At 47.2% G+C, this 24,468-nt stretch overlaps 1 protein-coding gene across 3 annotated transcripts in view; it reads right to left on the bottom strand.

Moving 5' to 3' along the window:
* Positions 1 to 24,468, bottom strand: part of STK25 (serine/threonine kinase 25) — a 299,983-nt gene that overhangs the window by 25,096 nt on the left and 250,419 nt on the right. For all 3 annotated transcript variants that reach the window (XM_030215974.1, XM_030215975.1, XM_030215976.1), the window contains 3 exons: positions 22,002 to 22,187; positions 21,519 to 21,664; positions 645 to 759 (listed from right to left, as the gene is read on the bottom strand). In XM_030215974.1, the coding sequence (XP_030071834.1) occupies positions 645 to 759; positions 21,519 to 21,664; positions 22,002 to 22,187 (447 nt within the window). The remainder of the gene's footprint in view (positions 1 to 644; positions 760 to 21,518; positions 21,665 to 22,001; positions 22,188 to 24,468) is intronic.

Genomic DNA, 24,468 nt, shown 5'->3' with positions numbered 1-24,468 from the left:
TCCCATTTGGCTTCAATAGAAGTCAATGCGAAGTTTTTAAAAATTAGTAGTGCTGCATGTCTGAGTTGGGGACTCCTAGAGTTACAATCCTCAAGTCTGGGATTCACAGATCCCTGGGCAACCCTGGCCCAGGGCTCCAACACAGGGAGGTCCCCCCACAAAGAAGTCCCCAACCTTCTGATACTTCCCCCAATGAACCAGTGATACCTGGTTCCAGGGAAGAATCTTCCTTTATTCTCCTCAATGGACATCCTTTACTTTCATTTTGCTTAATATTTTACTCTGCTGTTTTTTGTTGTTACATATAATTAGTTTATTACATCAGAATTATGATTTAAAAAATTTAACATGGAAATTAAAAAAAAAACCCTACATTAAAAATCTAACAGTGTTGTTATAAGAAGCTGTAGTATGTGACCATGACAAATAGAAGGGAAATAAAATAAAATAATTTATATACACATACATACACACACACACACACACACACACACACACACACACACACACACAAGGAAGGAGGTTTCAAGGACAAAATGAAACATGGAAATATAAATAATCAGTGAGACTGATATGATGAATGCCCTTCAGAGTTTGATAGCCGTTCAATCTATGCTTAGAAGGTGAAAGGAGCTTGGACTTACCTTGTGCGAGTTGTGGAGATTGTTGCCATTGTGCAACTTGTTCAGCGAAATGGGACGGATGGTTGGTGGAAACGTCCACGTGGGGACTTGATCTCGATCCTCAGCATCTCCTTCTCTGGAAAAAGGAACAGACTGATAAGGCCAAAGAAAGCTATAGAGAGGTGACTGGAGAGGGAATACAGCCGTAGCAGTGACCAACCACAAAGAATAGTGATTTTCAAGCCTTACACTTGTCCTAAAGGACAAGTCCATAGACCGCTACTAAATGGACTTGGGAAAAATCCACAATTTCGGGAATAACTTGTATAAAATGTTTGTACGTTTGGGTAGCTTGCCAGGTGCCCTTGACCTGGATTGGCCACTGTTGGGGACAGGATGCTGGGCTCAATGGACCTTTGGTCTTTTCCCAGTATGGCATTACTTATGTACTTAAGTGTTTGCAACCTCCTAAAGCCATTTTGTGTAAGGTGGTCTTTTTTATTTATTTTCAGCATAAAGATTCAATTATGGATTTCCCTACCCTTGATTATTTTTCTAAACAAACTTATAGGAGGGGAAGGGGATGAGATTTGATATACCACCTTTCTGTGTTTACAATCAAAGCGGTTTACATATTATATACAAGTACTTATTTTGAACCTGGGGCAATGGAGGGTTAAGTGACTTGCCCAGAGTCACAAGGAACTCCAATGGGAATCAAACCATATTCCCCTGGTTCTCAGGCCGCTGCACTAACCACTACGCTACTCCTCCAATTACATACCTGGGCACCGCCATTTAAGCATCTAGATTGCAAAACAGAATAATAATTTAACACGACACTGGAGTGCCTAACGTTTACGTGCTTGCAGTTACACTAGTCACAGATTTGGCATAACTGCTGGCGGCTAAGTATGACAAGGGCACCTGTAGTTTTAGTATTCTGTAAGTTATGCACTTAAGTGGTAGCTATGTCCATGCACACCCATGTAAACTCCGCCCTTGCAGTTATATGCTATGCCACTTATGTATGTCCTTACAGAATAGTCCTAAGAAGCCCTGCTAGCATTTTTGTGGGTAAGTGTACACTTACCTGAGAAAGTGCTGGAATTCAGCACATTTACATGCGAAAGAGGTGTGTAAATGTGGGCACCTACTTACAGAATCAGGGGGATTTTTTTTTTAAAGCACGACCTGAAGTTTACAGTGAAATCCATATGCCAATATCTGTACATAAGTACATAAGTAATGCCACACTGGGAAAAGACCAAGGGTCCATCGAGCCCAGCATCCTGTCCACGACAGCGGCCAATCCAGGCCAAGGGCACCTAGCAAGCTTCCCAAACGTACATTCTATAAATGTTATTCCTGGAATTGTGGATTTTTCCCCAAGTCCATTTAGTAGTGGTTTATGGACTTGTCCTTTAGGAAACTGTCTAATTCCTTTTTAAACTCTGCTAAGCTAACTACCTTCACCACGTTCTCCGGCAACGAATTCCAGAGTTTAATTATGCGTTGGGTGAAGAAAATTTTTCTCCGATTTGTTTTAAATTTACTACACTGTAGTTTCATCGCATGCCCCCTAGTCCTAGTATTTTTGGAAAGCGTGAACAGACACTTCACATCCACCTGTTCCACTTCACTCATTATTTTATATACCTCTATCATGTCTCCCCTCAGCCGTCTCTTCTCCAAGCTGAAAAGCCCTAGCCTCCTTAGTCTTTCTTCATAGGGAAGTCGTCCCATCCCTGCTATCATTTTAGTCGCCCTTCGCTGCACTTTTTCCAATTCTACTATATCTTTCTTGAGATGCGGCAACCAGAATTGAACACAATACTCAAGGTGCGGTCGCACCATGGAGCAATACAACGGCATTATGACATCCTCACACCTGTTCTCCATACCTTTCCTAATTTTACCCAACATTCTATTCGCTTTCCTAGCCGCAGCTGCACACTGAGCAGAAGGTTTCAGTGTATTATCAACGACGACACCCAGATCCCTTTCTTGGTACGTAACTCCTAACGTGGAACCTTGCATGACATAGCTATAATTCAGGTTCTTTTTTTCCCACATACATCACCTTGCACTTGTTCACATTAAACGTCATCTGCCATTTAGCCGCCCAGTCTCCCAGTCTTGTAAGGTCCTTCTGTAATTTTTCACAATCCTCTCGCGAGTTAACGACTTTGAATAACTTTGTGTCATCAGCAAATTTAATTACCTCGCTAGTTACTCCCATCTCTAAATCATTTATAAATATATAAAAAGCAGCGGTCCTAGCACAGACCCCTGAAGAACCCCACTAACTACCCTTCTCCATTGTGAATACTGCCCATTTAACCCCACTCTCTGTTTCCTATCCTTCAACCAGTTTTTAATCCACAATAGGACTTTTCCTCCTATCCCATGACCCTCCAATTTCCTCTGTAGCCTTTCATGATGTACCTTGTCTAACGCCTTTTGAAAATCCAGATACACAATATCAACTGGCTCCCCTTTGTCCACATGTTTGTTTACTCCTTCAAAGAAATGAAGTAAATTGGTCAGGCAAGATTTCCCCACACAAAAGCCGTGCTGACTTGGTCTCAGTAATCCATGTTCTTGGATGTGCTCTGTAATTTTGTTTTTGATAATAGCCTCTACCATTTTCCCCGGCACCGATGTCAGACTCACCGGACTATAATTTCCCGGATCTCCCCTGGAACCTTTTCTAAAAATCGGGGTTACATTGGCTACCCTCCAATCTTCCGGTACCATGCTCGATTTTAAGGATAAATTGCATATCACTAACAGTAGCTCCGCAAGCTCATTTTTCAGTTCTATCAGTACTCTAGGATGAATACCATCCGGTCCAGGAGATTTGCTACTCTTCAGTTTGCTGAACTGCCCCATTACGTCCTCCAGGTTTACCGTGAATAAGTTTCTCTGACTCGTCCGCTTGAAATACCATTTCTGACACCGGTATCCCACCCAAATCTTCCTCGGTGAAGCAAAGAATTTATTCAATCTCTCCGCTACGTCTTTGTCTTCCTTGATCGTCCCTTTTACCCCTCGGTCATCCAGCGGCCCAACCGATTCTTTTGCCGGCTTCCTGTTTTTAATATACCGAAAAAAAATTTTGCTATGTTTTTTTGCCTCTAATGCTATCTTTTTTTCGTAATCCCTCTTGGCCTTCTTTATCTGCGCCTTGCATTTGCTTTGACATTCCTTATGCTGCTTCTTGTTATTTTCAGACGGTTCCTTCTTCCATTTTCTGAAGGCATTTCTTTTAGCCCTAATAGCTTCCTTCACCTCACTTTTCAACCATGTCGGCTGTCTTTTGGACTTCAGTCTTTCTTTTCCAATTCGCGGAATATGTTTGGCCTGGGCCTCCAGGATGGTATTTTTGAACAGCATCCATGCCTGTTGTACAGTTTTTACCCTCTCAGTTGCCCCCCTAAGTTTTTTTTTTAACCGTTCTTCTCATTTTATCATAGTCTCCTTTTTTAAAGTTAAACGCTAACGTATTTGACTTCCTGTGTATAGTTACTTCAAGGTTGATATCAAAACTGATCATATTATGATCACTGTTATCAAGTGGCCCCAGTACCATAACGTCCCTCACCAGATCATGCGCTCCACTAAGGACCAAGTCTAGAATTTTTCCTTCTCTCGTCAGCTCCTGCACCAGCTGCTCCATAAAGCTGTCCTTGATTTCATCAAGGAATTGTACCTCTCTAGCGTGTCCCAATGTTACATTTACCCAGTCTATATTTGGATAATTGAAGTCACCCATTTGCGTCTCTGATTTCTTTTATCATTTCTGTGTCTACCTGCTCATCCTGGCGAGGTGGACGGTAGTACACTCCTATCACCGTCCTTTTCCCTTTTATACATGGAATTTCAACCCACAATGATTCAAAGGTGTGATTTGTGTCCTGCTGAATTTGTAGTCTATCTGAGTCAAGGCTCTTGTTAATATACAATGCTACCCCTCCACCAGTCCGGTCCACCCTATTACCACGATATACTTTGTACCCCGGTATGACAGTGTCCCACTGGTTATCCTCCTTCCACCAGGTCTCAGTAATGCCCATTATGTCCAATTTTTCATTTAGTGCAATATATTCTAATTGTCCCATCTTATTTCTTAGACTCCTAGCATTTGCATATAGACATTTCAGAGTATGTTTGTTGTTCCTAATTGCACGATGCTTAGTACTTGACACTATTGATTTGCCATCTTTTATCTGATCTTTAGTTGTATTTAAGGGCACCTGGCCTACCACGGGTCTGTTATGCAACCTCACTATCCAGAAACCCTATCTTCCCTGTTTGTGAGGTATCCTTGCAAGATACCTTATCCCAAACCATGCGCTTTTGAGCGACTGTCGGCCTTCCCCCCATTTCTAGTTTAAAAGCTGTTCTATCTCCTTTTTAAATGCCGATGCCAGCAGCCTGGTCCCACCCTTGTTAAGGTGGAGCCCATCCTTTCGGAATAGGCTCCCCCTTCCCCAGAATGTCACCCAGTTCCTAACAAATCTAAAACCCTCCTCCCTGCACCATCGTCTCATCCACACATTGAGTCTCCGGAGCTCTGCCTGTCTCTTTGGCACTGCGCGTGGAACAGGTAGCATTTCAGAAAATGCTACCCTAGAGGATCTGGATTTGAACTTTCTACCTAAGAGCCTAAATTTGGCTTCCAGAACCTCTGATCAACATATATTGCACAACAAAGATCAACAAAAAGAAGAATTGCTTAAAAATAGAAATTCTTGTTTTGTTCCATAAAGCGCCACTGGATTTTCTACAGCAGGACAGAGCTTTAAACTCCAGCCTTTATATTTCCAAGCCCTAGCAAATTTCTGATCTGTAAACTGGCCATGTGAATTTTTAGAGATGCCCACAGCCAAGTTTTCTGCAGCAAAGTCTCTGAAATTCAGTGACAACTTTAGCACATTTGCTATAGATCTGAATATTAAATAATGCAAACTTGTACCAGTCCCAATCTTTTTGTGTAACATCTCCACCTGGATATCCCACTATCAACTTAAAGACATAAGAATAGCCATACTGGGTCAGACCAATGGTCCATCTACCTTAGTATCCGGCTTCCAGCAGTGGCTAATTCAGGTGACAAGCATCTGACAGAATCCCAAATAGGAGCAAGATTCATGTTACTGATCCCAGGGACAAGAAGAAACTTTCTCCAGGAACTTGTCCAAAACTTTTGTAAACCCAGATACACTAATCGCTGATACTACATCCTCTGGCAATGAATTCCAGAGCTTAGCTATTTGTTCAGTGAAAAAAATATTTCCTCTTGTTCACTTTAAAAGAGTACAACGTAGCTTTCTTGAGTGTCCCCTAGTCTTTGTACTTTTTGAAAAAGTAAAACAATCGATTGATACTTATAATTATTTTGTAGACCTTTATCATACCCCTCCCCCCTCAGCCGTCTCTTTTCCAAGCTGAAGAGCCCTAACCTCAAGCCTTTCCTCGTATGAAAGGAGTTCCATCCCCTTAATCATTTTGGTCAACCTTCTTTGAACCTTTTCTAATGATGCTATATCTTTTTAAAGATATGGTGACCAGAACTGCACACAATACTCAAGCACGAGATAACTCGCCTGAGCCAAGCGGAACAGTCGGCGCTTCCCTCACCGATCCAGACCACCACCTCATCCCGGTGTTGCTCACCTGAGTGCCAGGAGTGATCAGACAATGTGAGGAAGTTAAAAGTGAGCGGATGACTACCACCGAAGGCCGACCGAGGCCCTTACCCCGCCAACGTAGGGAGAGAGGTGAGGAACACTGACCAGGAGCTAAGAGGAAGTCCGTGGACCCAAAGACGGCGAGCAACGGAAGAACAAATATTCACAGTAAGCGGGGAGCTTCTGACTGCCCACAATCCAGCCAGCCAACAAAGAGTCAGACTCGACAGATCATCCAACCGGAGATCAACAGATCCAGCCAGCTATATACTAACTCGAACCCGAACGCCGTCGAAATGCTCCACAGCCCCACAGCTCAGACACCAATGGACCGAGCAGAGACCCGGCAGAAAGCAGGGACAGAGAAGCGGACGACCAACCAGAGCTGAGCCTGCCGAAAAGTGAATGATACATACCTGTAGCAGGTGTTCTCAGAGGACAGCAGGCTGATTGTTCTCACGACTGGGTGACGTCCGCGGCAGCACCCACCAACCGGAAGAAGCTTCGCGGGCGGTCCGCACGCAGGGCACGCCCACCGCGCATGCGCGGCCGTCTTCCCGCCCGTGCGCGACCGTTCCCGCTCAGTTGAATGACAAGCAAAAAAGATGAAAACGCAACTCCAAAGGGGAGGAGGGAGGGTAGGTGAGAACAATCAGCCTGCTGTCCTCGGAGAACACCTGCTACAGGTATGTATCATTCACTTTCTCAGAGGACAAGCAGGCTGCTTGTTCTCACGACTGGGGTATCCCTAGCTCTCAGGCTCACTCAAAACAAGAACCCAGGTCAATGGAACCTCGCAACGGTGAGGGTATAACAGAAATTGACCTACGAAGAACAACTAACTGAGAGTGCAGCCTGACCAGAATAAATTCGGGTCCTGGAGGGTGGAGTTGGACTTACACCCCAAACAGATTCTGCAGCACCGACTGCCCGAACCGACTGTCGCGTTGGGTATCCTGCTGGAGGCAGTAATGTGATGTGAATGTGTGGACAGATGACCACGTCGCAGCCTTGCAAATCTCTTCAATAGTGGCTGACTTCAAGTGGGCCACTGACGCTGCCATGGCTCTAACACTATGAGCCGTGACATAACCCTCAAGAGCCAGCCCAGCCTGGGCCTAAGTGAAGGAAATGCAATCTGCTAGCCAATTGGAGATGGTGCGTTTCCCGACAGCGACCCCTAGCCTGTTCGGGTCGAAAGAAACAAACAATTGGGCGGACTGTCTGTGGGGCTGTGTCCGCTCCAAGTAGAAGGCCAATGCTCTCTTGCAGTCCAATGTGTGCAACTGACGTTCAGCAGGGCGGGTATGAGGCCTGGGGAAGAATGTTGGCAAGACAATTGACTGGTTAAGATGGAACTCCGACACCACCTTCGGCAGGAACTTTGGGTGGGTGCGGAGCACTACTCTGTTGTGATGAAATTTGGTATATGGAGCATGAGCTACCAGGGCTTGAAGCTCACTGACCCTACGAGCTGAAGTAACTGCCACCAAGAAAATGACCTTCCAGGTCAAGTACTTCAGATGGCAGGTATTCAGTGGCTCAAAAGGAGGTTTCATCAGCTGGGTGAGGACGACGTTGAGATCCCATGACACTGTAGGAGGCTTGATAGCGGGCTTTGACAAAAGCAAGCCTCTCATGAATCGAACGACTAAAGGCTCTCCAGAGATGGCTTTACCTTCCACACGATAATGGTAAGCACTAATCGCACTAAGGTGATTCCTTACTGAGTTGGTCTTGAGGCCAGACTTTGATAAGTGCAGAAGGTATTCAAGCAGGTTCTGTGCAGGGCAAGAACGAGGTTCTAGGGCCCTGCTCTCACACCAAACGACAAACCTCCTCCACTTGAAAAAGTAACTCTTTTTAGTGGAATCCTTTCTAGAGGCAAGCAAGACACGGGAGACACCCTCAGACAGACCCAACGAAACAAAATCTACGCGCTCAACATCCAGGGCCATGAGAGCCAGAGACTGAAGGTTGGGGTGCAGAAGCGCTCCGTCGTTCTGCGAAATGAGAGTCGGAAAACACTCCAATCTCCACAGTTCTTCTGAGGACAACTCCAGAAGAAGAGGGAACCAGATCTGACGGGGCCAAAAAGGCGCTATCAGAATCATGGTGCCGTGGTCTTGCTTGAGCTTCAGTAAGGTCTTCCCCACCAAAGGTATGGGAGGATAAGCATACAGGAGGCCGGTCCCCCAATGAAGGAGAAAGGCATCCGACGCTAGCCTGCCGTGTGCCTGAAGTCTGGAACAGAACAGAGGCAGCTTGTGGTTGGTCTGAGAGGCGAAAAGGTCCACCAAGGGGGTGCCCCACTCTCGGAAGATCTTGCGTACCACTCTGGAATGGAGCGACCACTCGTGCGGTTGCATGACTCTGCTCAGTCTGTCGGCCAGACTGTTGTTTACACCTGCCAGGTATGTGGCTTGGAGGAGCATGCCGAACTGGCAAGCCCAACGCCACATCCCGATGGCCTCCTGACACAAGGGGCGAGATCCGGTGCCCCCCTGCTTGTTGGTGTAATACCTTGCAACCTGATTGTCTGTCCGAATTTGAATAATTTGGTAGGACAGCCGATCTCTGAAAGCCTTCAGTGCGTTCCAGATTGCTCGGAGCTCCAGGAGGTTGATCTGCAAATCCCTTTCCTGGAGAGACCACAGGCCCTGGGTCTGAAGCCCATCAACATGAGCTCCCCACCCCAGGCGAGATGCATCCGTCGTCAGCACTTTCGTGGGCTGAGGAATTTGGAATGGACGTCCCAGGATCAAATTGGTCCGAATGGTCCACCAATGCAGTGAATTGCGGCAGCTGTTGGAGAGGCGGATGACATCTTCTAGATTCCCGGTGGCTTGAAACCACTGGGAAGCTAGGGTCCATTGAGCAGATCTCATGTGAAGACGAGCCATGGGAGTCACATGAACTGTGGAGGCCATATGACCCAGAAGTCTCAACATCTGCCGAGCTGTGATCTGCTGAGACGCTCTGGCCTGGGAAGCCAGGGACAGTAGGTTGTTGGCCCTCGCTTCGGGAAGGAAGGCCTGAGCCGTCTGGGTATTCAGCAGAGCTCCTATGAATTCCAGAGACTGGGTTGGCTGGAGATGGGACTTTGGGTAATTTATCACAAACCTCAGCAGCTCCAGGAGTTGAATAGTGCACTGCATGGACCGGAGGGCTCCTGCCTCCGAGGTGTTCTTGACCAGCCAATCGTCGAGATATGGGAACACGTGCACTCCCAGCTTGCGTAGATACGCCGCTACCACCACAAGGCACTTTGTAAACACTCGTGGGGCAGAGGCGAGCCCAAAGGGCAGCACACAATACTGAAAGTGCCGTGCGCCCAGGCGGAATCTGAGATACTGTCTGTGAGCTGGCAGTATCGGAATGTGAGTGTAAGCGTCCTTTAAATCCAGGGAACATAGCCAATCGTTTTTCTGAATCATTGGCAGAAGGGTGCCCAAGGAAAGCATCCTGAACTTTTCTTTGACCAGGAATTTGTTCAGGCCTCTCAGGTCTAGGATGGGACGCATCCCCCCTGTTTTCTTTTCCACAAGGAAGTACCTGGAATAGAATCCCTGCCCTTCCTGCCCAGGTGGTACGGGCTCGACCGCATTGGCGCTGAGAAGGGCGGAGAGTTCCTCTGCAAGTACCTGCTTGTGATGGGAGCTGAAGGACTGAGCTCCCGGAGGACAATTTGGTGGCAGGGAGGCCAAATTCAGGGCGTATCCGTACCGCACTATTTGGAGAACCCACTGGTCGGAGGTTATGAGAGGCCACCTTTAGTGAAAAAATTTTAACCTCCCTCCGACCGGCAGATCATCCGGCACGGACACTTTGAGGGCGGCTATGTTCCCATGGATCCAGTCAAAAGCCCGTCCCTGGCTTTTGCTATGGAGGCGCAGGGGGCTGCTTAGGCGCACGCTGTTGACGAGAACGAGCGCGCTGGGGCTGTCCCTGTGCCTGACGAGGCCTTCGGGCCGGCTGGGTGAACCTACGCTTGGTAAAAGCATAGGGCGCAGCCTGCCGGGCCCGGGAAAAACGTCCACCTGCTGAGGTGGATGCTGAAGGCGCCCGGTGGGAGAGCTTGTCGAGAGCGGTTTCCCGCTGATGCAGTTGGTCCACCAGCTGCACGACCTTCTCACCAAAAATATTATCCCCCCGGCAAGGGACGTCAGCCAGTCTCTGCTGGGTGCGGTTGTCCAGGTCAGAGGCACGCAGCCATGAGAGCCTGCGCATCACTATACCTTGGGCCGCAGCACGAGATGCCACGTCACAGGTGTCATAGATACCCCTGGACAGGAACTTTCTGCACGCCTTCAGCTGCCTGACCACCTCCTGATAAGGCCTGGACTGCTCCGGCGGGAGCTTATCAACCAGGTCCGCCAGTTGCTTCACAGTGTTCCGCATGTGGATGCTCATGTAGAGCTGGTAAGATTGGATGCGGGTCACGAGCATGGAAGATTGGTAGGCCTTCCTCCCAAACGAGTCCAGAGTGCGAGACTCCCGCCCCGGGGGCGCCGAGGCAGTATCCCTCGAACTCCGTGCTCTCTTGAGAGCAGAATCCACGACCGCCGAGTCATGGGGCAATTGGGGCCGCATTAACTCTGGGTCCGAGTGGATTCTGTACTGGGACTCTGCTTTCTTGGGAATGGTGGGATTAGATAATGGTCTCATCCAGTTCCGAAGCAGTGTCTCTTTGAGGACATTGTGCAACGGCACCGTGGAGGACTCTCTAGGTGGTGATGGATAGTCGAGGACCTCGAGCATCTCAGCCCTCGGCTCATCCACAGAGACCACGGGGAAGGGAATGCAAATGGACATGTCCCTTACAAAGGAGGCAAAGGAGAGGCTCTCAGGAGGCGAGAGCTTCCTCTCTGGTGAAGGCGTGGGGTCAGAGGGAAGGCCCGCAGACTCCTCTGAGGAGAAATATCTGGGGTCCTCCTCTTCCCCCCACGAGGCCTCTTCCTTGGTATCGGACATAAGCTCATGTAGCTGAGTCCTTAACCGGGCCCGGCTCGACGTCGAGGCACCGAGCCCTCGGTGTCGTCGAGCGGTGGACTCCCGCGCCGGCGGGGACGAAGCTCCCTCCATCGACGTCGACTCCACCTGCGTGGCGGTCGAGACCGGCTCCGCAAGCGGCGGCGGTGTCGAAGGCCTCGGCTCCGGGCTAGAGCTCGCCGGCGCCACAGTCAACGGCGCTGAGGGCGCAAGCACCCCCGGCGCCGGCACAGCCTGGCGCATCAGCCCTTCCAGGATCCCCGAAAGGATGGCTCGGAGGCACTCGTCCAGGCCCGCTGTCGGGAAAGACGGGGGGGCCGGTAGAGGTGTCGGTGCCGGAAGCTGCTCGGGTCCAGGAGACTGCACCGAAGTGCTGGGACCCTGACGCGTCGATACCTCCACTACCAAAGGGGACCTCTCCTCTCGACGCTTCTGCGTCGGCTCCTCACCGGCACCGAGAGCTGGATGCATCGAAGGCGACCGATGACGGTGCTTCTTTGATTTTTTGCGGTGCCCGTCATCGGCGCCAGGTGGAATGGAGGAGGAGAAGGTCGATCCCCCTCGGTCTCGAGGGACCGGGTCAGACAGGGTTCGGTCCCGAGGGCCATGGGCAGAGGGAGTGACCGGGGCCGATTGCCCACGCGGCCTCTCACCCCTACCCTCACCGGAGGACCGGCGGGCCGACGGGACCTGTGCTCCTGGGGTCGATGCCATCGGTGCCGATTTCGCGGACATCGATACCGGTACCGAAGAACCGGCCGTCGATACCGATGCCGTCGAGGTCGATGTGCCGGCGCAAGTTCCAAAAAGACGGTCCCGAAGAACTTGCCTCGCAACCTGAGTCCGTTTCCGGAGACCAAGACACAAAGAGCACGACTTGATATTGTGCTCCGGCCCGAGGCACTGGAGGCACCAAGCGTGGGTGTCGGTCTGCGAGATAGGCCGGCCGCACCGACCACACTTCTTAAATCCACTCGGGACCTTCGAGGACATCGACGGAAAAATCGCGTCGGCGAAAATAAAGTCGTCGATGGTGGCGGTAAATCACACCTCGAAAAATAAATCGACCGCGCGGCCACAAGGCCGCAACGCGACGCCCCCGCTAGAAAACGAGGGAAAACAAGCGCGTTCACTTTTTTTTTTTTAAACAAGAAAAGGAAAAGGGTCCAGAATGCGCGGGAACCAGAAACAAAAAAAATAAGAAATTCGCGAAAACGCGACGGTTTTTCGGGGCTGACGAGAGCGGCGATGCATGACTCTCCTCCAGCGCGGAAAAAACAAGACTGAGCGGGAACGGTCGCGCACGGGCGGGAAGACGGCCGCGCATGCGCGGTGGGCGTGCCCTGTGTGCGGACCGCCCGCGAAGCTTCTTCCGGTTGGTGGGGGCTGCCGCGGACATCACCCAGTCGTGAGAACAAGCAGCCTGCTTGTCCTCGGAGAAAGCGAGGCACACATCTAGGCCAGGTGTCCCGACCCAATGGAACAACAGAAACTGATTGTGAGCAACAAATAATCTGAATGCAATATACCGAACCTCTGAGTTGTAGCGTGTGGAAAGACTTCCTGGAATTTTTTTTTTTTGCACTGCTTACGGCAATGATCTATATGTAACTGCTATGCTCTGCCGCTCACAGCAATGATTTCAATGTAAATGCTAGCTTTGCTTTGCTCTGTTTTAATCTAAGGCAAATGAACTACCCCATCCCAACTATAAGGTATTGGGAAATAACTGCTTATAACAACGTTCACAGCAATGATTTATATGTAATTGCTTTCCTTTGTCGCTCATAGCAATGATTTAAATGTAAATGCTGGCTTTGCTTTGCTCTGCTCTAATTTAAGACAAACGAGCTACTCCATCCTAGTCATAAGGTAAAGGAAAATAACTGCATACATAGCTCACAACAGTGATTCATTTGTGATTGCTCGGTCCTGCTTCCTTGAACTTCCTCGAACTTAAAACAATTGAGCGATCACTTCAACTGATTTAGTGTAGATGCTTCGCTTGTTCTGCACTGCATATTCTTTACACTCCTGTTTTAGAAATCGCTGCAGTGCCTTAAATGCGGATATGAACCCCAGCAAAATACTCTTAATCATCTACTGTCTCACCCTAACCTTACACATATATACAACCTTCGATACAGATAACAACCACACAACTCACAAATCATACATTACTCACATACGCAGAATGCCCGCCCAAATAAGCAACAAAGACCACGATAAGCTTAAAGCCCATGGACACCAACAAAAAATATCAAAAGAAGACCCCAAACCAACAAACCAAGACAACAGACAATTGATAAAAATCACCACAAACCCGAACCCAAGAAAGAAACACCAATTAATACAAATAGGATACACTAACGCCAGATCTATAATCAGAAAAACCACATCGATAACCGACTGGATAACAGCAGATCACCTTGACCTTCTTCTCATCAATGAAACTTGGATACATGACTCTAAAGACCCAATTATCCTAGAGCTTTGTCCACCAGGATACAAAATCACTCATTGGACGAGAGAAGGAAAAAGAGGCGGAGGGATAGCTATAATCTATAAATCCCAATTTACAATTACAACTACAGCCGAATCGATCCTCCCTCAACTCGAAATAGCCTCAGTCAGAGTTACACACCCGAACTTGCATGATCAACTAAATATAATCCTATTTTACAGACCTCCGGCTAAGTGGCAAGAAGCACAGATACACTTCACGGACTTCATATCAAATACTTGTCTATCATCCCAGAATATCATCATAGCAGGAGACATTAACCTCCATCTTGAAGACACCAACTCAAACAACGTACACGAATGCAAGGAATTCCTCCAACTTTGAGGAGTTCCACAGGCCTAACATGCAGCCCACCCACAAACATGGACACACGCTGGACATCATAACTCACAAATTCTCATCAAACGCGAACCTCACAATCAAGGACACGAAATGGACAATCACACCATGGTCAGATCACTACAAAGCAAATACTTCCCTCCTCTGGAAAACAAAAGAGAAACAACAAAAACAGGAAAAAAGAACCTAAACAACGAGAGGCAAAATAGACCCTTTAACATTTTGGCAGCAAATATATACCGCCGAAAGGACAACAACCACAGAATCACCCCAATTCTTACAAGAATGGGATAATAGATGCAGAACAGTCCTAGACAATATAGCCCCGCTCCAAACCAGAACCTCGCACAGGATCAGCTCAATCCCATGGTTCAACGAAGAACTGAAAGAACTAAAAACACAGGTCAGAAGACTAGAAAGAGCATGGAGCAAAAAAAAAGATGAACACACACTTAAAGAATGGAAACAGTTACAAAGAAAATACAAATACAGCATCAGACATACCAAAAGAACGTATTACAAAACCATAATAGGACCAGATTACAAGGACACACATGAACTCTTTTCACTCGTAAACAATCTCCTAAACACCACACGGGTCACCTCGAACAACACAGACACCCCATCGGCAGCCGACCTAGTGAAGTATTTCAATGAAAAAAATCACAAAGCTCCGACGCATGATACCAAGTAACACCATTGAATATTCAAGCATCCTTGAATGCTTAGACCCAATACCTGGGGAATACCCAGCTGATCGATCATGGACCAAATTTGCCTTAATTTCAGTAGATGAACTCACACACTGGCTCAATAAATACGCCAAATCTCAGTTCAAACTCGACATTTGCCCTACCAGCCTAATAAGAGCTGCACCCAAACAATTTAAAAAAGACCTCACGAACCAAGTAAACTATAGACTCCTACATGGTCTCTTCCCCACGGAAAATGGAAACATACTACTCACTCCGTTGCCAAAAGATGCCAAGAAAAGCACAATGGACTTAACCAACTACCGACCAGTCGCCTCTATCCCACTCACTACAAAGTTGATGGAAGGCATAGTGACGAAGCAGCTCACGGATTATCTGACCAAACACTCAATTCTACACGAGTCACAGTCAGGATTCCGATCAAATCATAGCACCGAAACCGTACTAATATCTGCAATGAACTCCTTCAAAAAACAACTGCAACCGGTAAGAACATACTCATATTACAATTCGACATGTCTAGTGCCTTCGACATGGTGGATCATGGAATACTATTACACATACTAGAATACCTCGGAATCGGAGGCCCAGTACTCAAATGGTTTAAAGGATTCCTCACCACTAGATCCTACCAAGTTATAACGAATACTGCCAGATCACCGCCTTGGACACCGGAATGTGGAGTCCCTCAAGGATCCCCCCCTTTCACCCACAATCTTTAACCTAATGATGATACCACTAGCCAAACTCTTGGCCAATCAAAACCTTAACCCCTAAATATATGCCGATGACGTCACAATCTACATTCCATTTAAGAGTGACTTAAACAAAATAATCAACGAGATCAACCAGAGCTTCCAGATCATGCACTCATGGGCGGACTCATTCCGGTTAAAACTCAACGCAGAAAAAACCCAATGCCTAGTTCTCACCTCCCAATATAATACAAACAACTACTCCACTATAACCACACCTTACTGCACACTTCCTATCTCAGAAAACCTGAAAATTCTTGGAGTCACCATTGATCGAAACCTCACACTCGATACCCATGTGAAGAACACAACAAAAAAAAATGTTCCAATCGATGTGGAAATTCAAAAGAATTAAACCTTTTTTCCCAAGAAACGTCTTTCGCACCCTGGTACAGTCACTAGTAATAAGCCACTTGGACTACTGCAATGCTCTGTACGCAGGCTGTAAGGAACAGACCATTAAAAGACTCCAGACAACCCAAAACACGGCAGCCAGACTCATCTTTGGAAAACCTAAATATGAAAGTGCGAAGCCCCTAAGAGAGAAACTACATTGGCTTCCGCTCAAGGAACGCATTGAGTTCAAGATCTGCACAACCGTGCACAAGATCATTCACGCAGACGCCCCACTCTATATGCTAAACCTAGTGGACCTACCCCCCCCCCGAAATGCCAAAAGATCGGCCCGCAAATTCCTCAATCTGAATTTCCCCAGCTGCAAAGGAGTGAAATACAAACAGGCTTATGTTACGACCTTTGCATACAAAAGCACACAGTCTTGGAATGCGTTACCCAAGGCCCTGAAAACCATGAACAATCTAACCAGCTTCCGCAAAGCTCTGAAAACACACCTCTTTAACAAAGCTTACAAAAGTCACCCTCAATGATACAAATCATCCCCAAACCACCCAAGCACTCCTAAAACACTTCTCACACAACCGATCCAACATCCGCCCATCTAAATTCCTCTTTCACCTCAGTTTATGATCAACTGTATTTAAATCATGTACTGACTTTATCATAACCTTACTCTGTAAGCCACATTGAGCCTGCAAAAAGGTGGGATAATGTGGGGTACAAATGCAATAACTAAATAAATAAATGTGGTTCCACCATGGAGCGATACAGAGGCATTATAATATTCTTGGTCTTATTTTCTATCCCTTTCCTAATAATTCCTAGCACTGTTTGCTCTTTTGGCTACCACCACACTCTGGGCAAAAGATTTCAGCGTAATGTTCATGACATCACCTAGATCTTTTTCTTGGGGGTTGACTCCTATAGTGGATCTTAGAATCAAGTAATTATAATTCGGATTATTCTTCCCAATGTTTATCACTTTGCATTTGTACAGATTAAATTTCATCTGCCATTTGGATACACAGTCTTCCAATTTCCGAAGGCCTTCCTTCAATTTTTCATAATCTGCATGTATTCTAACAACTCTGAATAGTTTTGTGTCGTCTGCAAATTTAATCACCTCGCTCATCATTCCCATTTCCAGATCATTAATAAATATGTTAAATAGCACTGGTTCCAGGTTCAGATCCTTGGGGAACTCTATTCTTCACCCTCCTCCATTGACAGAACTGGTCTTTTAACCCTACCCTCTGTTTCTATCCATCAACCAATTCCTAATCCACAACACATTACCGGGGCAATTGAAATCATCCAGTGTTGCCAAATTTATTGGCTTCCCTAATTTCTGCTAACATTTCATCATCTGTCTGTTCATTCTGACTAGGTAGATAGTATACCTCCAGCACTATTCTTTTTCCCTGAACATCCACAAAGATTCCACATTGTATTCTCTTTCCTGCAGAATATGTATGTCAACCTTCCAAATTCCTAAGGTCCTCCTGTAATTTCTCACAGACCACATGAAATTTAACAACTTTGAATAATTTTATCTCTGCAAATTTAATTGCCTCACTCGTCGTTCTGATTTTCAGATCGTAAATATGTTAAGTAGTACTGGTCCTAGTACAGAAACCTAGGCACTCCACTGTTTGGTTTCCTCTGTTGAGGTGCCTATATCTACCTCTTCAATTAGTCTCGCTCTCTCTCTCTCATCTCTAGCATTTTTATGTAGATATTTCAAAGTATGTTTTTTTATTTCTATCTACAACCTGATTTTTGCACTGAAGGTTCTTCACATACTCTTACCTTTTACAACAGCTATCGTTAATACAGATACTCTGATTCTTGAAGCAGGAACGTACTGCCAAAACACGGGACAGTGTCGAGTCCATTGTATCTGGTCATTTTAATAAAGCTATTATTTTATTTCATCTACTTCTGGAGTCCTGCCTGAACTGGTTCACCTGTCTCATCCATACTCTTTTGGTCAATCTGATCCTGCTTAGGGAACCTCTCCTTAATCCATCAGGTGTTGGCAAATACTTCAGATGACAGGAATCAAGTGGCTCAAAAGGGGCTTTCCTCAGCTGGGTGAGGACAATGTTGAGATCCCATAATACAGTTGGAGGTCTGACAGGGGGTTTTGTTAATAACAAACCTTGAATGACGCAAACAACTAGAGGCTGTACAGAGATGGGCTTACCTCTTACACGGTGATAAGCAGCACTAATTGCATTTAGATGAACCCTTACAAAGTTGGCTTTTAAGGTGTAGGAGGTATTCAAGCAGTTTTGTGTAAGGCAGCTGAGGAGATCTAAGGCCTTGCCCTCACACCTGAAAGCAAACATCCTCCACATAAATGAGTAATACCTCTTAATGGAATCTTTCCTGGAAGCCAGCAAGATTTGGGAGACACCCTCTGGCAAATTTAAGGATTCAAATTCTGTGCTCTCAACATCCAAGTTGTGAGGGCCACGGATTGAAGGATGGGATGTAGAAGAGATCCCTCATTTTGAATGATGAGGGTTGGAAAATATTCTAATTTCAATGGATCTTCAGAGGACAACTCTACAAGAGGAAACCAGATCTACCTCATCCAGTCTGAAGCGATTAGGATCATTAAAGTTTTCTATGAAAGGTATTGAACGATATGCATATACAGACATCCCTTCCGCCAAATGTAAGAGAAAGGTGTCCGATGCAGTGGCTTTCCCCATGTCCATCTCAATAACAGACTATGGACCTTTCTTCCAGGAACTTGTCCAAACTCTGCAGCAACACCAGAGAAATAGAAAGAAACACATTTCTTCCTGTACAGTGCAAAATAACGCCAGCAGACGTAAATTCTCAAAACTGACACAATTCAATCACTAAACTGAAAATAAAATAATTTTTCCTACCTTTGTTCTCTGATGATTTTATTTTTCTAATAATCTTGTTCCCAATCTCTGGTTCTGTTTCCCTCCCTTTGTGCGCTTAACTACTTCCAGGACCTCCAGTCCATTTGTTATTTCTTTTCTCACCTCCTTTCCTCTTCACTTCCTGCCCTACCCTATATTCATCTTTAGCACTGATCTTTCCAGTTCAGATTTCTCCCACTTTTATGTGCTCTTCTCAAAACTATCCAGTTTTCCACTTCTTCCCTTCTCTTCCATCCATGTGCAGCATTTCTCCCTTTCTTCCCTTCTATCCATGTACAGAATTCCCCCCTCTTTCTTTCCACGTACAGCATCCCTCCCCTCTTCTATTTTCCATCCATGCACAGCATTTCACTCTCTTTTCTCTTCCTTTCATTCATATACAGCATTCCCCCCTCTCTCCCTTTCCATCCATGCACAGCATTTTTCCCTCTTCCTTCCCATCCATCTGTGCACATTTCTCCACTCCTGTCTCTTCACTTTCCTTCTATCCATGTGCAGCATTTTCTCCCCTCTGCCTTCCATCCATGCACATTTCTCACCTCCCCTCTCTTTCCTTCCATGTACAGAATTCTCCCCTCTCCCGTCCATGTGCAGCATGTCCTGTTCTCCCTTCTCTTCCATCCATGTACAACAGTTCCCCTTATCCTTCCCTTCCATGTACAACATTTCCACCCTCTCATCTCTCCCATCCATATGTAGGATGTCCCCCTCTCCCTTCTTTTCCATCCATGTACAGCATTTCCTCTCTACCATCTATGTACATGATGTCCTCCTCCTCTTCCCTTTTCAGCATTCCCCCTTCCTCCTTCCCTATGTATTTAGCCTCTCTCCCTTCCCTTCTTGTGCTGCATTTCTCCCCTTCCTTGCCTGTGCAGCATATAGCCCCTCTCTCTTCGCTTCCATTCATCTGCTGCATTTCTCTCCCTCTCCCTTCCCTTCTGTGCGCAGGTTCTCCCCTCCTCTATTCCCTCCTGCAGGTCTGGCATCATCATCTCCTATTTCCCTCTGTACCAACCCCCCTCCCACACCTCATGGGCCCTACAAACTTGCAGCGTTCGCCAGCACTGCCAACAGCAATTACTTCAAGGTCCCTCCAGCTGCTTCATGGCCTTCTCTTTGCTGCATCCTTCCCTGCAGCAACAGGAAGTTGCAAGTTGCAACAGAGGGAAGGACCCCGGGACTGGCCAGAGAAAGCCTGATAGTAGCGCTGACAGTTTCTAGGACCCGCGGGGAGGGGGAATTGGACAGAGGGAGATTGGAAGGAGGAAACAGGAGAGGCAGAGGTGAGAAGGAGGCAATGCTGCACTGGTGGGGGCAGTGTGCTGATATTAGTGTAGCAAAGCAATTTTGGGGGGTGGCACTTGCCACCCCACAGCAACACCTATGCTTACAGTTATCTAGTAAAGATTGCTAATTCATACCTCTTCATCAGATAACAGTATCAGTATCTTCTGACGTAACCTACACTTCAGTTCCCTTAAATCATTAAGCTAAAAGGTACAGTTAGACATCTGTTCACAATATCAGAGCAGAGCTACCTAACACAACACCTGTAATAAGGAATACTGCCAAAGTTCAACATTGGATTCAATATCTTAATTTCTGAAGATCTATAGGACCTCGACTAACTTTCCCCTTCTTAATGTGATTTCATCTTCAAAGACACAATAACAACTCTTCTGTCAAATGGCCACTGGGCCTCAGGAGGGACTGCATTTTTGTTTTGGGGAAGCTGGAAAGATGTTTACCATTATTAGAGTTGTACCACATAGCATATTTTACTATTCGGCCGAATACAAATAATGGGCACTGAGCTTTAACATAACAAATAATAAAAAGCAGCATGAAATCTGAGATCAAGTGTTTATTTTTGTAGGATTTAGTACAGTAGAGCCCCGGACTATTTGCATTTGAGTTTAAATCACTTTTCGGCCAAATACTAAAAAAGTATTCGTGGTCGAATTGAATCAGAATATTTGGTACAGCCCTAATTACTATAGCAATAGTTGTTAGCAGAAAAGTAAGATTCAGATTCAGTCTTCAAGGAGACTTTCCGCTCGTCCTCAGTTTTTAAGAGAATATACGTCACAGGGCATAAAAGATTTAGACGAGTCTTCCTGGGAATAAAAGGACCTGTGAAATGTTAGAGAACGAGACATTCCGATCATAGCCAACTGCAGAGAGAGCTCTGCCACTGAAACCATTACCTTGTTAATCACTGGACTAGCCAGAAGTCACATGCCAGTAGGGCTGGCTCCGCCTTCCAGTTTTCTAAGGTATATGCACATATGGGCCAGTTGGGATGACTAAGAATAATTGTCTGTCATATGGTTCCGGAGCAAAAGAATGTAATGTGCTCCTAAGGATATAGGCAAATTAATAACATGGGGAATAACGGAATATCTTTGTCTCTTTGCATGAGACAAATGGTATTAGAATGAAAGATCTCAAAAACTCTGGGAGAGTCACAAACCAGAACATCAAACTGATCTAGACTGATAGTAACAATAACAGACCTGTTGATAAGGCACCTTGCAGTGAGAAAAAAAAACATTATATAACCTGCTTAAGGAAAACTGCAGAAAGTATACATACATTTCAGAGTCATCTGAGCTTGAGTCCTGGCCATGGCCCTCAGATTTCCAGCGCTTGTACCTGTCCACCAGATCTATAAGAAAGGAGGTTTTTTTGGTGTATCGACTGATGAATTTGTGCTTTAGCAGCTCCTTTGCTGTTGGTCTCTGTGCAAAAGAAACACAGGCAAGTAGTGGTGAGGTGAAAAGAGGACAAATGAAGAAAAGCACAGTCCAGAAGGATACTGAGAAAGAAGAGGGGAGAAAATAGGGGCAGGGAAACATGCAATGTCAGGGGAAATGGAACAAACAGAAGGAAAAGACAAGCGAGGTGGAACTAAAACAGATTTTAAAAAAGCTAGGATAGTAGGAAAGTGAAAAGGAGAGGGATGTGGGGGATAGAAGATAAAAATGTGTTGCTGCTGGCTTACCTTCCAAGAATCTTGATGACAACAAGAAATTATTTTTGCATTTGCTACTGTAGGGAAAGTAAGGTTCTACTTACAAACCGTGGGTCCTTGTTGAGGCATGCATCCACAAATTCTTTAAAGGGTTTGCTGTTATGCCCTTCTAGAGTTGGTGGGTTGTTCTTGGGAATCAGGAAAAGAACCCTCATGGGATGAAGGTCAGAGTTTGGGGGCTCTCCTTTGGCTAATTCAATGGCTGTAATCCCCAAAGACCAAATATCTGCCTGAAAAAGAGAAAAGAAGGACACAATGCAATGAAAAAAAAAAATTACACACACACACACACACACATATATATATATATATATATATATACATACATCTACTATAATAATTTGCACCTCCAATGTTCTGAAGCTGACTCCATGGCAGACTAAAGTGAAGGGTTCGCAGGGTTCGTAAGTCTGTCACCACCTCTCTCTGTCCCGCCCTCGTGTCAAAATGTGATGACGTTGAGGGCGAAACAGTGAGAGGGAAGGGAACGCTGCACAGTTGCCAGGCAAAGGTACGCAACATCACATGCATGAAGGACCTATCAGAGGGAAAGAAACGGTACAACAGCAGCACAAGGCAACCAACCGATGGCCTCAAAGAATCGCACCACTCGCGTGCCCACACCGACATCCACAAAGAACTACACCGAAGGAGAAGGCTGCATAGCAGCCCGCAAACAAACGTTACTCCGTCCCGAACAGCAGCAGCTGAGTCCCGGCCATCACAGGTCTCTCCTGAGCCACCCAGCGATTCTCCTCTCTCTCCTGCCCCCCTCCAGCCACCCAGTGATCCTCCTCGCTCCCCTGATTACCTCCCTCGAAGCGGCCGCATCATTAAAAGCCCTGCCCGTCTCCTGCCTTCCCTTCGAGTTCATTCCCTCAGAGTCCCGCCCTCCTGGAAAGAGGAAATGACGTCAGAACGCGGGACTCTGAGGGAACAAACTCGAAGGGAACGGCTACAGATGGGCAGGGCTTTCAATAACGCGGCCACTTCGACGGAGGTAATCAGGGGAGAGAGGAGAATCGGTGGGTGGCTGGAGGGGGGCAGGGGAGAGAGGAGAATCGGTGGGTGGCTGGAGGGGGGCAGGGGAGAGGAGAATCACTGGATGGCTGGAGGGGGGAGCAGGGGAGAGAGGAGAATCGCTGGATGGCTGGAGCGGGGCAGGGGAGAGAGGAGAATCTCTGGATGGCTGGAGGGGGGGCAGGGGAGAGAGGAGAATCCCTGGGTGGCTGGAGGGGGGAGGGGAGAGGAGAATCGCTGGGTGGCTGGAGGGGGGGGGGCAGGGGAGAGGAGAATTGCTGGGTGGCTGGAGGGGGGCAGGGGAGAGAGGAGAATCGCTGGGTGGCTGGAGGGGGGGCTGGGGAGAATCACTGGGTGGCTGAAGGGGGGGCAGGGGAGAGAGGAGAATCGCTGGGTGGCTGGAGGGGGGCAGGGGAGAGAGGAGAATCGCTGGGTGGCTGGAGGGGGGCAGAGGAGAGAGGAGAATCGCTGGGTGGCTGGAGGAGGGGCAGGGGAGAGAGGAGAATCGCTGGGTGGCTGGAGGGGGGGCAGGGGAGAGAGGAGAATCGCTGGGTGGCTGGAGGGGGGCAGAGGAGAGAGGAGAATCGCTGGGTGGCTGGAGGGGGGCAGGGGAGAGAGGAGAATCGCTGGGTGGCTGGAGGGGCAGAGGAGAGAGGAGAATCGCTGGGTGGCTGGAGGGGGGGCAGGGGAGAGAGGAGAATCGCTGGGTGGCTGGAGGGGGCAGGGGAGAGAGGAGAATCGCTGGGTGGCTGGAGGGGGGACAGGGGAGAGAGGAGAATCGCTGGGTGGCTGGAGGGGGGCAGAGGAGAGAGGCGAATCGCTGGGTGGCTGGAGGGGGGCAGAGGAGAGAGGCGAATCGCTGGGTGGCTGGAGGGGGGGGCAGGGGAGAGAGGAGAATCGCTGGGTGGCTGGAGGGGGGGCAGGGGAGAGAGGAGAATCACACACACTCACTCTCTCACAGACACACTCGCACCCAGTCTCACTCTCTCTATCACACACACTCGCACATTCACTTTCTCTCTCTCACACAGTCACTCTCACACACACTCTCTCAAACATACACACTCCGAGGAAAACCTTGCTAGCGCCCGTTTCATTTGTGTCAGAAACAGGCCTTTTTAACTAGTATCTCTTGGAACACCTCAACTAATTAGAAAACTGGAGCAAGATGCAGTAAACAATCCAGAATTGGCAATTATCTATTATGACTTTAGGGGGATGCCTCTCATAGCACACATGATAATCCAGTCAGGCTGAATGAAGGTTTCACTGACTGCTGCAACTCAGAACATACACCTTGCATACAAGCTTTCCAGTTTCTCAGCAAGACTCCTCAAAGTGAAAACTTTAGTTGGGCTTGTAAGCTAAATAAATAGTTTTTCTAACTTCTGCTAGACCTCAGGACCCTTAAACTGCTTTATGTAAACACTGACATGATTTCCACCTCCTACTGGAAGTCAACAGTTCCACAAGAGAGAGTCAGATAAAGGG

The sequence above is a fragment of the Microcaecilia unicolor genome, chromosome 10, assembly GCF_901765095.1.
Source record: "Microcaecilia unicolor chromosome 10, aMicUni1.1, whole genome shotgun sequence".
In the NCBI taxonomy this organism is placed as follows: Eukaryota; Metazoa; Chordata; class Amphibia; order Gymnophiona; family Siphonopidae; genus Microcaecilia; species Microcaecilia unicolor.
This window is presented reverse-complemented; position numbering and strand designations above follow the sequence as displayed.